Below are 13,541 nucleotides of genomic sequence, written 5' to 3'. Positions count from 1 at the left end.
ACTGATCTCAGCCAGCATCACCTCTGTCTAATGATGGACAACACTCTTGAAATGGAATACATCGTCTATCAATTAATTGGCAACAAAAGCCTTCATCAGCCAACTAACAAGGACAATTGTATCTATGTAAACTTCTGCAGTTAAACCAGGATGGACTTCAAAGATATTAGTCATTAATCTTACAGTTCATACAAATTCTGTTTAAACACTGACCCTTAACACTTACTTAGTTTAATCATTTTTAACCATGACTTGCACTATACATAAGTAATATTTACATTGTATTCATGATGTTAGCCAGAGGGGAACTGGCCCCCACAGTGATTCTGGTTTCTCCCATGGTTATTTTTTCTCCATTAACCTTATGGCGTTTTGTGTTCCTTGCCACAGTCCCCTTCAGCTTGCTCACTGGGTTTCTAAATACAATTATTATTTAAATACTTATTTTTAAACACAATTCACACTTGTATTTTATCAAACTACATAATGATGACTCATAGACATTATAGATATTACAGTTTCATTTTCTGTTAATGCATGATATTCTGTAAAGCTGCTTTGAAACGATGTGTGTTGTGAAAGATGATATTCAAATAAAAATTACAAGACTTGACTTAAAGTAATTATGTTTATTTATATATTTTTTATACATTTTAATTGTGCAAAATGTAAAATATGTTCTCTTTGATTTTTTTTACAAGGCCCACTTTAGTATTTTGAGGACAAAGTTGTTTGCTGTAGTTTTATCACCTTTTAAACTATGAAAGGAAAGATATCGTCACAAATTTGAAAATAAAAATATTTGTTAAAGTGAATAATAATAGACAATGTCTACAAATCTGTATTTTAATGATATCGCTGCCGCTGAAGTAGTCCAAAGTATGTTCCTTTGTAATCACCTTTCATAATTTTACTTAGTGTGGCATTTGTCCCTCAGTTAAAGCCAGTTTGTTTCGAGATGCTCTCTTGAAATGAGTATGATTCTCATGTGTATGATTTTCTTGTGTGTAATTCTGACCACACTTTTCTCTGTAAATTCTTAGTCAACATGTGTCACTCTTCTGGTATCCCATTTCATCGTGAAAAGTGATGAAAGTGTGTGGCTTGCTGCTTAAGCATTGAAGAGTTCAGCTGAGGAGTTGTAGATGAAGTTGACTCGCTGTATATAACTTGCATAGGGTTCCACCTCTTCAACATCATGGGGCTTCATACACATAGCATATGCTTCAGTGAGTGGTACATCAAAAATCATGCTTTTATGCAGTTTAAAATACAAAAACTCCCCATCAAAAGTTTGGACACACATACTTACTCTTTATCATTACTTTTTCCATTTCATAACTACAACAAATGGAAGTATGGGAATTATGTTGTGAGCAAAAAAAAAATGCTTGGTAACACTAAAATAAGGTTAGCGTTGTTAACATTATTTGACAACATTAGTAAACATGAACTAACAATGAACAATGCTTTTACAGCAATTATTCATCTTAGTTAATTTTCGTTTCAAAAGTTGTATTTCTAACATTAGTTAATGCACTATGAATCAACATGAATGAACTATGAACAATTAAATTTTTAATAACAAAGATTTATAAAAGCTGTAAAAATATATATTGTTCATTGTTAGTCAATGATACCTAATGCACATTCTAATCGTAACAAATGTAACCTTATTATAAAGTACTACCAAACTATCTTAAATTTAAGACAGATCTGCACACTTAATTTTCCTTTAAATTAAAATGTTAGCTTTGTTTGTTAGTTAATTAAATAAATTCATACATTTATTTTTGTCTACAAAACTAAGGTCTAAGGCACTTAAGGATATGCCTTTAGATCATAAGGCAATGTACATAAATTCAGCCAAGTGTGTCCAAACTATTGTTTGACAGTGTACATAAAACAAATGAAATAGTCAATCTTGATGTAGTCCAAAGAAAATACAAATAATAATTATACAATAAAATATATATATATATATATATATATATATATATATATATATATATATATATAACACCACTTGATCTTACTCCTTACCTGGATTGGTTTGTCTTTAGCAGGGGTAGAGATTTTGGATTTGCAGCAAAGCATTTTCAATACACTAAACAGACATTGAAAAAAATAGCTATTAATAAGACAGACATTAATAATGAATCAACCTACCAATGCTCTCGATCACAAAATTTTAGGTGAAGGGTTAGGCCAGATAATTTAAATATGCAAAAAGGTGGGGTCTTAGTAGCTCAGCCAGTACTGACACTGACTACAAACCCTGGAGTCGTGAGTTCGAATCCAGGGTGTGAGTCACTCAGCACACCCTGGATTCGAACTCACGACTCACACCCTGGATTCGAACTCACGACTCACACCCTGGATTCGAACTCACGACTCCAGGGTTTGTAGTCAGGTCTCCTAAGCACATGGGGAAACCTCCTTGTGGTTACTATTAGTGGTTCTCGCTCTCATTGGGGTGCGTGGTAAGTTGTGTGTGGATTGTGGAGTGTAGCATGAGCCTCCACATGCTGCAAGTCTCCACGGTGTCATGCACAACGAGCCACGTGATAAGATGCGTGGATTGACTGTCTCAGAAGCGGAGGCAACTGAGACTTGTCCTCCACCACCCAGATTGAGGTGAGTAACAGCACCACCACGAGGACCTACTAAGTAGTGGGCATTCCAAAAATTGAGGAGAAAAGGAGATAAACAAATATATATATATATATATATATATATATACACCACTTGACTTGATATATATATATATATATATGCAAAAAGGTTCAATTCAACAGCAGTTAATCATGGCATTAAGAGATCCTACCTTAGTTTGTTAAGCTTCCTGCATAGTACATAAACCACAGCCAGAAATACAATGATAAAACACACAGAGCCGACTGCAATGGCAATAATTTCCCATGGAAATTTGTGATCTGAAACAGCTGAAATGAGAAAAGATTAGTTCAAATTAACTCTAATATCAAATTATATAATAAATATAATACATTTAAAATGGAATATAAACAGATACAACTGCAGTATTGTATTGTCAAAGCAAATGTCTTTTTGAATGTAATACCTACTGTTGCTATAATGTGGGTACGTATACATTAATGATTTCCCACCCATAGGCTTTGTGCTGTCAATTTCTTTTTACCATTTTTAGCTAGAGTCTGAGCATCATTTCATAAAAATGACCCACTATCTCATTGAAAGTCATTGAAAAAAAGTGTTCATGCACTTAAATACAGTGTGCTTACCTGGTTTTCTAAGATCAGGTGTTATGTGCTGTTGCCAGTTAGGGTAATTGGCCACACAGGTGAGGTTACTAACATTTACAACATCGCGCAGATATACTCGATTCTCCACAAAATGCACATTACCATTTTTGATAATGCTGGTATTCTGAGTAATGTGCAATGCAGGTTCCCAATGAAGAGTGGGTGCAGACTGTTCATATTTGGCTTCACAGACAACATACCACTGACCATTTTTAAACTCCTGCTTGCTGACAAGATTGGGAACTAAAAAAAAAGGAATTTATAATATCAGTAACACACCAGAATATCAATACCATTGGCTACATTTCTGGTCCAAAATACTTAGTCCAACAAATCGAAGTGTTCACTCTTCACTAGCTCGTGACCACTTTGAGAAGTATAATAGTTTTTACTAGTCTTATTGAATGAAACAAAGTTGATGTGAACAATAACTTGTACTTACCAATTACAGAAACATTCACTGTTTGAGCATATGTTCCTTCCCTATAGGATATATCACACGAGTAAAATCCTTCATCTTCCTTTGAAATGTTGTAAATGAATAATGAAACTCCATTTGAGTGTTTGAGATGCATCTTTCCATCATTACAACTGGATTCCAGCCTGGATGGCTCCATGCCGATGAAACACTTTCTGCTTTTCAAGCTAATATTCCAGGTGATATAGATCAGCTCATTCCATTTAACCTCAGAATTTCCACATGTTAAATTGACATTGTGGCCCTCCACAAACGTCTCAGCTTTGAAAACTACAGAAAATATTTGAATGTGTATAAAATTAGATTAAAATAGCTGAATAATAGTGATAATTAGAATTTGTTATCTAGAGCATTACAAGAAAAGAAAAATAACTGTTTGTTCTGCTTTCATGGTAAAAAAAAATAAAAAATAATAATAAAACATTTGTTGTTCTATTCATACTCTATAGCTGATTTGGTTGGTATTAGCAAGCAAACTCACAAACAAATATTAAGACATGATGAACATGAATCTAACTAAAATTATCTCTCCCAGCCATGCCAGACTGCTCTTATACCATGGTGTTGCTTCCTTCCTTAACCCCAAATAACACCTATACTACTGTAATATTTTTGGACAGTGAAGCTTTACTTTCACAACAAATGTGACACATTTGTCACTTTCCACGAATATGGTAAACTTTGAAGTTCCATAACATTTTTTTAAAGCATTAAATCCCCTAAAGCAAAAATACCATGGTTTATTTTGTTCAAATTATTACATATGTTAGATAAATGAATTATCTAAAATGAAATTAACCTAGCATGAAAAGTCTGGAGTAAGCATGTGATTTCCAAACTGTAGTTTTACTTAAAATTGTGATACCCAAGAACTAAAACCATTTTCAACAGAATAGCAAAAGACAAGAACATAATTTCCTTACATTTACTACATTTTTTATTTTTTTTTTTAACATTGACTACACTCTGCAAGAACAATACTCTGTTATGCAAGATACTGAACAAATCTTAATATTTAATGTGTCTGAAATCTAAAGGTAAGGTGGTTAATTTACCCAAATAAATAATAAGGAAGAAAATAAAAGTGTAGCTTTCTGACCTGTTAATTTACTTTCCAGCTTGTCATTCCTAGCTTGAAGTGGTTGTGTTAAGTTGATGTTTTGCTCTTCTCCTAAGATGGTTAGTGATAAAGCATGTTAGTACCATGTTATCATGACAGCTCAGCCACTCAGAACATGGAAACAGAGTCTGTCAAGTTAGTTTTTTCTCAAAAGTAGACTGTGTGTTTGTTACACAAATGTAAGTGTAGGGATGCTAAAGTTTAGTAGAAGCTTCGATCACATGGATAAATCATGTGTTATATCATCTCTGATTTTTGGTTAAAGAATAGGCAAGCATTTATCAAGATTATTTTAGTACAAGGAAAAGGGGTGTCATTCTGAACCAAATGCAGTTTGAACACCTGGCCTGCAGTAAATCAACAACTGACATACCACCCCATGAACTACATTTAATGGCATTATTGTGAACAGTCAAAGCACAAATGTCATTTGTTTCCATGTACATTACACTTGCTCATAAGGTCATGCTCTACATTTACAGGTTTCTATTCAGGTGTTTCTGTCAGCCTCACAAACCTCAGCAAATCAGTTACACCCATAGAATCCCCCCAGAAAGGAAGAAAGCCTTGTCATGGCATGTGCTCTTATAATAGAAACAAACAAAAATAGAAACACACACAAAGAATCACATGCACGTGAGAGTACAGATTCCTCATTCTGCTCTACATCCATCACTATTTTGAGCTCTATGTAACCACAGAAAGGCACCATACTAACTTTCCTTGCATTCTACTGTAAGTGGAACAGTATAGAATTAGATTTCCCCCTACAGTGATCAACAATTACTGTCAGTTACACTCTCAATTTAATCACATTGCTAAGTCATGACCTGACACTTCAATATACACTAAAGTCGAGTAAAAGTTTGGACACATTAGCCTTAAAATGTTTCAAACTAAATGCTTACGCTTGAATGCTTGATTACATTTGTTGACAAAAAAAACAATTTATATATATATATATATATATATATATATATATATATATATATATATAATTGTACCGAGGTAGGCCTACTATATGAATTTATGTACAAAACTACTTTTTATTTTTATTTTTTGCAATGGGTAAGTTGGACCAGACAGTGAGGGAAATACAGTCAACAAGTGTCCAGTATACATGGGAGCTCCAACATTTTTTAAAAAGCATCTGAAGAGAAAGTCCTGAGTGTGCAGAGCTGTAATCTAATACATTTTGGACACTAAATAACTCACATACATCAGTTGCATAATTTATAATACTTTACTATTATTGTTGTTAAATATGGAAATATTAATAATAAAGAATGAGTAGGTGTTGGCAAACGTTTGACACACAGTTTTGTAATTAAAAAAAACCACAGGCCACAATGTTAACCACAAATCAAAAATATGCCTACATAAAATGGTAAATGACTTAGGTTATCTATTACATCTCATAAGATAAGGGTGAAATGATTCTTAAAAGTATAGCTACAGACATTTTCACATTGAAATTTATTTGAACTAACCTTTGGTATGATGTCTTGCCACGAAGAAGCTCAGGAGGATGACCACTGTCAATGTCTTATTGTTTGTCATGGCTTAAAAACTCCAGTCAACTCCTATTCACTCACAAGTTCCTTTAATATACTTTCTATGGTCTGAACTCTTGTGTCCAGATTTAAACTGTTATGCGCTTGTAGTCAAAGTACTTTTAACCAGCTTGCCCGATTGTCTTTTTCAAAAGCACTTAAAAGTCACACATTCTTTTTTCATCACTCTGATTATAGACACACTTAATCACTCTTAAGAATAAAGTAATACAGGTTTAATCTGAAGCTACTCTTTACCAATCTCTCACACATTCTCTCTTTCCCTTGTCTCTGTTCTCCTCCTTTTGTTTCCTTTAATGGTGTGATGCTGTCGTACACTCCTCCATTTTTTCTTTTTTTTATCATTTCTTTTTCTTCTCCCACATATGAAAATGTTGACTTCCTGCCTTGTTAACCACTGCAGTCATTTGTGAGAGAGTGTTTTCTTAAAGCAAGAACATTGCAGTTTGTCAGTGTGTAGCCTATAAGGTGATATTGGTTAATTTTGTTATCCAGTTGACAGAATTACGAGAGTACACCTTACAGCAACCTGAAAGCCCCATTCTGAACTTTCTGATTTATGATGAAGCCTGCTTTGGTGAAAAAAACCTTTTTGCTTGCTATAACATATTGGAAAAATATGCTAAATAAAAAATAAAGTTGTAACAATCAAGCAAAATAATCAAAAGTTTATACAAAAGGTATTAAGCGCCTAGTTTTGTCTCAAATACCCAAATTTAAAATCTTTCACAGGTGCCATGACAAAGCATCACTGGGGCAATGTTTGCCAGCATCATTAAAATGTTGCCCTATTAAACTCATTCCATTACTTTACCCAATGCTATATTATGTTAAATAATTTGAAAATTCTCTTATCATTTACTCATTCCTTTATAATTACATTTTTAGTTTGCTGTGGGACATAAAGGATGTTTTTAGAATGTCCTAATTGTGGCTCCAAAAATTAGAAAGGCACCATAAAAATTATCATAATAGTAATCCTATATTCGTATTCGCTTTATTCCAGGTCTTGCGATGCCATGTGATTGCTTTGTGTGAGGCACATGTCCAAATTTAAGTCTTTATTTAATAATCAACATTCCCATCCACCATAACAGTCAGATCCCACACTCGTTTAAAGGGTTAGTTCACCTAAAAATTAAAATGGATTAAAAATGTATATAAAAAAAGGACTTAACTATTGATCTTTTTCCCACCCACATTTATCATATCACTGCTGAAGACATGGATTAATGCCTTAAGGCCTGTTCAGACCAAATCTGTGAAATTTTTGCAAGATGAACTGATAAGATCTATTCACACAGAGACCATAAAAAATTAAAAGCTTGGAATTTCACCCTGGAAAAATGGCAAAAAGCTAATATGTCATTGGTCAGTTCGTTTTCATCATGGTCTGAAGGAAAAACAAATCTGACAGCTCTCTGTAAAAGAAACCTTATGTTCCCCGTCTGTCGCTCACTTCGACATTGTGTCAAAGAAGCGACACTAGGGGTCTCTCTTGAGAGCCTTTAGCATCTCTGATCTATGAGAAAAGGCCAATGAGAAATTGGAAGACAAAATTTGCATGTCCCGCCCCCGGATTATACCGCCATACGGTTATAAAGGGAGGGAAATGCATCTGTTTCATTCCGAAATTTTATTCGGAGCCGAATGGTTGTGTATGCAGCGAGCTGCGAGTCACACACTGTTCCTCCCATCTATGAATACGATTGCTGTTTGATCTACGGCGCATATCAGCGGCTTTCTCCTTTCTAGGATGACGTCTTCACTGACCTTCAAAGCCTACAGTTCCACCAGACAGGCCGCTTCCACCCTGCATGCCATGGCCCTCCTGCAAGTCCACCAGGCCAAGGCTCTTAAAAATCTGCACTTGTGTAGTCCTGATCCCGACGTGCTGCAGGAACTGCGCTCAGCGACCAACCTCGCCCTCAGGGCCACGAAGGTCACAGCGTGGGCACTCGGGGAGGCGATGGCCACTCTCGTGGTTCAGAAACGTCATCTGTGGCTGAACATGGTCGAGATGCGCGAAGTGGACAAAACACACTTCCTCAACGCACCTGTCTCCCAGTTCGGCCTTTTCGGCGACACCGTCGAGGACTTCGCCCAGCAGTTCTCAGCGGTGAAAACATCACATCATGCCCCATCGCACCTCCAGCACGGGCCGTACCCCGTCAGCTCTCCTGCGGCACCTAAGAAACATACAGCTCCGCTTCAACCCGGGCCCTACTCTCAGCCCCACCATTGAGCACCCCGCAGAAGGTGCACGCCCGTCGGTGGATGGCCGGGAGGAGAATCTTCAGTTAAGTTTATTTACTTTGTCACACCCCCTTTGGGCTGTGGTACACACATTCTCAATAAAAGAGCAATTCCCTTTGTCTCTGGGTCACCTGGCCCGCAAATGCTGTTCTCTCGGCACTCTGCCGCCACACCTCAACAGTCCCGGCACATTGGACGCAGACCTCTCGCCTCCAGCCCCACGACTGTTGTCCCCCGTCCAGCCGGTTCTGATGAGTCTAGAGGACGCCTCCGTGGGACCTCCTCCGCAGTCACTAACCCGCCCCCCGCCGGGTGTACGGAGCGAGGTAAGTGCTTCGAGTCTTCTCTCAGCACTAGAGCCTCGGGACACTTTTTTGCCTCCCGACGCAGCATTACCTACTCCGCCCTGCTACGAAGCCCCGCCGGGTACGTCAAAAATAATTGTCCCCTTAGTGCCCCTAGCACGGAGCTTGGACGCATGGCTCTCGCATCCCAATCCATCACGCTGGCTGGCCAGGACCATTCAACTCATTTATGCAATTCAGTTTGCTCAACCTGGCCCACTCCCAAGAGTTACTATGCGCCCACAGGGACCAGGTGCTCAGGCACCTCAGACGTTTAGGGCTTCAGGTCAACTGGGAAAAGAGCAAGCTCACCCCGGTTCAGAGCATCTCTTTTCGCGGCATGGAGTTAGACTCAGTCTCAATGTTAGCACGCCTCACCAACGAGTGTGCACAGTCAGTGCTGAAATGTCTCACCACGTTCAGGCCGGGCACGGCGGTCCCCTTAAAACATTTCCAGAGGCTCCTGGGGCATATGTGTCCTTCTCAGCAGTTCGCCTCCCGAGAGACCTCCCACTGCGCTCTGGTACGCCCGAACAGAGGCTCCCCTCGGGGCAGATGCGCTGGAACACAGCTGGCCCGCAGGGTTGTGCAAGTACGCATTTCCCCCAGTGAGCCTTCTTGCACAGGTGCTGTTCAAGGTCAGGGAGGACAGGGAACATGTCATTCTAGTGGCTCCCTATTGGCCCACTCGGACTTGGTTCTCAGATCTCATACTCCTCGCGACATCCCCTCCCTGGCAAATCCCCCTGAGGAAGGACCTTCTTTCTCCGGGACGGGGCATGTTCTGACATCCACACCCAGACCTCTGGAACCTCCATGTCTGGCCCCTGGACAGGAGAGGTTGGAGGGGAGGAGAGGTTGGAGGGAGGGAGGCTGTCCCCCTCCACCTTGAAGGTGTATGTAGCTGCTATTGCGGCCCACCACGACACAGTAGATGGCAAGTCTTTGGGTAAGCACGACTTAATTATCAGGTTCCTAAGAGGCGCCCGGAGGTTAAATCCCACTCGGCCGAGCTTGTTCCCCTCAGGGATCTCTCAGTGGTCCTCTCGGGCCTTCAGATACCCCCCTTCGAGCCGCTACAATCAGTCAGAATTAGGGCCCTCTCCTTGAAGACGGCCCTCCTGTTCGCGCTCGCCTCCATCAAAAGTGTCGGGGACCTGTAAGGGTTCTCTGTCAGCGACAGCTGCCTGGAGTTCGGTCCGGCAGACACTCACGTGATCCTAAGACCGCGACCGGACTACGTGCCCAAGGTTCCTACCACTCCTTTCAGGGACCAGGTAGTGAACCTGCAAGCGCTGCCCCGGGAGGAGGCAAGCCCAGCCCCTTCGTTGCTGTGTCCGGTACGTGCTTTGCATATCTACTTGGACCGCACGCAGAGCTTTAGACGTTCTGAGCAGCTCTTTGTCTGCTTTTGTGGACAGCAGAAAGGGAACACTGTCGCCAAACAGAGGCTTTCCCACTGGGTAGTGGATGCCATTATGTTGGCCTTTCACACCCAAGCCCCCCCCCCCCCCCACGGGTACAAGCACACTCAACAAGAAGTGTTGTGTCCTCATGGGCACTGGCCAGCGGCACCTCCCTGGCAGACATATGCAGAGCAGCGGGTTGGGAAACACCCAATACCTTTGCGAGATTTTACAATCTCAGGGTTGAGTCGGTTTCTTCCCGTGTTTTCTCAGGTCCTAGCTGGTAGACATACTGACCTGGTGGACCGCTAGCACATAGCGCCCTGAGGTAATACCGTGCGCTTTTACCCCAGGAGATCCCATGAACTCGGCTCCCTGGATGAATCCAGCGGATGAATTCGCTGACCAAGATCAGTGCGGATACTCAATTTAACCTGTGGGTAAATAGGTACTCCACAGGACAGGCTCTAATGTGGACTTTTTTTCCCCCTGTGTATTTTCCGCTGTACGGTCCCCTTGCGAGCGGACCCGCGTCTCCCTTGGGCAGTCCTCACGGACCCCCGGTCGCCGTGTTTGTAGCAACTCCTCCCTCCCAATGAGGTAGGATCTACCACCGCGCCATTCTCCACATGTGACCTAAAAGCCCATGTGATGTATTTCACCACTCTTTACCTCCCCCAGTCTGGGCAGATGTGGTCTCCTCAGGGTCTTCCCCCCTGAAAGAATAGGAAAACTGGGAAAGATCGCCTTCCCCGATGCATATGATAGCGTTAAGATGGCCCCAGCTGCTTTAACTCTATGCGAGAAACATAGAGAGAGAAAGGCACGGCTGGCGCGGCCTGCTCCCATGCTTGGCACGTCACCTTGTTCGCCCCTGTCAGGGGTAAAGAACCAGAAGGCTTTGACGATTTTATGGGGTATTGGGGAAGGGTACGTGCAGCCTGGAACAGCCGATCCCTTTGGCACGTAAAATACCTGCCCGCTCCTGTGTCAGCAGTACACGTACACGGCTCAGCGCGTGGCGTGATTTAAATTGGACCCCTAGTGTCGCTTCTTCGACACAACGTTGAAGTGAACGACAGACGGGGAACGTCTAGTTTACCGAAAATAAATTCATAAGGGTCTCCTAGAATGAAACGCATTTCCCTCCCTTTATACACATATGTCTGGTGGCGGGACATGTAAATTCTGTCTGCCAATTTCTCATTGGCCTATTCTCATAGATCAGAGATGCGAAAGGCTCTCAAGAGAGACCCCTAGTGTCACTTCTTCGACACAACGTCTTGCTCCCTCCATCAGGGAACGGAGGTTACGTACGTAACTTAGACGATTGTTGGCAGACTATTTGGTGGACCAAATGTGAAAAGCTCCATAGGAATTTTTCAGAAGATCAATCGCTCAGAAAAACAAGGATTTGGTGTGAATAGGCCTTAAATGTGCTTTTTGGAGCTTCAAATTTCTGGCCACCATTCACTTGCATTGTGAGAACAAACAGAGCTGAAATATTTTCTAAAATGTTTCATTTGTGTTTTGCAGAAGAAAGAAATCTGGGATATGAAGGTGAGTAAATGATGAGAGAATTTTCTTTTTTGGGCTGAACACTCATAAATATCTACATAAAAGTGTAATGTATCTAAAATTTTTCCACTACTTTCCACTACATGTTTCATTTTGTTTATAATTGGTTAGGTTTAGCATTAGGGGATATAAAATATGAACATGATAGTATAATATTATTAAACGAATATATTTATAAATATAGGAATACATTACAGTTAAACATGCAGTAAATCCAAAAATTGCAGCGCTTTTATGGAACGGTTTAAACTAAGGTGAAAAAAAGAATGTCAATGATGTTTTCGTGTTGCAAGCAAAACGTCTCTTATGAGGCTGCCCTCAGGTACCACTCTTACAATCGTTATTTTTTCACTCTAGCATATTGCATTTTAAGTAAATACAACATGTAATTGGTTTGGCTATTGTTCCAGAACTCTTTGACTTTCTTTTGCAGAACACCAAAGGAAAAAGGTTTATTAGAGCGGCACTCTTAGCACCATATAAGCATCATGAATGTAGTTTTTATGACTTGTGCATAAGTACTGCACGTATTCTGAAGCCATACTATAGATTTGTGAGAGGAACAGACTACATTTTAAGATCTTTAAATTCTTGTTTGACAGTTGTGTTTATCATTCATTTCCACTGAATGAAACAGAGCAGCTTGGACATTCTACTAAATAACTCCTTTTGTGTTCTACAAAAGAAAATAAATTCATAAGGGTCTCAAAAGACATGATGTGATTAAACCATGACAGAATTTTAATTTTGCGGTGGAACTACTACTTTAAAGGTTAGGCGTTCATTTATAAAATGCACTGTGACAAGTTTGTCAGTTGTCTTCCTCATACAGTAATATTGAATTATATCGAGTTGGACTATCCTTGCATAATGTATGTTAAATGAGGTTGTGTAAAATAGCACCATCAATTGATGCTTGTGCAGGTGTTGTGCGTAGTTCAGACAGATCCGGCCACACAGGATGCAGTTATCAATGCCCCCCTTCAATCACATATGGGAATAAGGGAATTATATCATAATAATAAGACTTCATGCACTTTACTAATCTCTGACCTGAATGTGCATTGTGGTGGTCTGGAGTCCACCATTTGCCTCATCACAGTGCATTGAATGTTGAGTATTGTCTTTTATGGCCACAAAAGATAAGGCCATGATGGTGTGGTATTACACGTTCAGTAATCAGAACAACATTGTACCGTTGTTGTAATGAAGTTGCTCAATTCGAAGGTTCTCAAATTATGATATCCAATATCATAGTGAATGGTGAAGTTAAGGTAGCACATTTAATAGACTTATCAACTCTTCAAAGAGATCAAAAATCATCCCATATCTTATGTTGTTTGTCAAAGGATTTTTGTCCAGTCAAACTCTTTGAGCAAATTCATGTCAGTTGATGAAAAGGTAGCCAAATTATGAAGATGTAAACCAGGACAGGATGTGTGACATGCCTTTCAAACCCTCAAAAACCATGACTACATCTGCACAAGGTAAAATAAAATGA

The 13,541-nt window shown here is 39.9% G+C and overlaps 1 protein-coding gene across 1 annotated transcript; it reads right to left on the bottom strand.

The window, feature by feature from the left end:
- Window positions 1–683: 683 nt before the first annotated feature.
- Window positions 684–6,671, bottom strand: LOC127658579 (cell surface glycoprotein CD200 receptor 1-A-like). Its single transcript, XM_052147946.1, has 7 exons — window positions 6,373–6,671; window positions 4,862–4,933; window positions 3,727–4,032; window positions 3,264–3,527; window positions 2,828–2,945; window positions 2,044–2,107; window positions 684–1,204 (listed from the first exon to the last, which is right to left on the bottom strand). The coding sequence occupies exons 1-7, from the start codon at window positions 6,440–6,442 to the stop codon at window positions 1,112–1,114; spliced, it is 987 nt and encodes a 328-aa protein (XP_052003906.1). The 5' UTR covers window positions 6,443–6,671; the 3' UTR covers window positions 684–1,111.
- Between the last annotated feature and the right edge of the window lie 6,870 nt (window positions 6,672–13,541).

This window comes from Xyrauchen texanus, chromosome 18, assembly GCF_025860055.1.
Source record: "Xyrauchen texanus isolate HMW12.3.18 chromosome 18, RBS_HiC_50CHRs, whole genome shotgun sequence".
NCBI lineage: Eukaryota > Metazoa > Chordata > Actinopteri > Cypriniformes > Catostomidae > Xyrauchen > Xyrauchen texanus.
The sequence above is the reverse complement of the archived record's forward strand: the minus strand, read 5'-3'. Positions and strand labels throughout refer to the sequence as shown.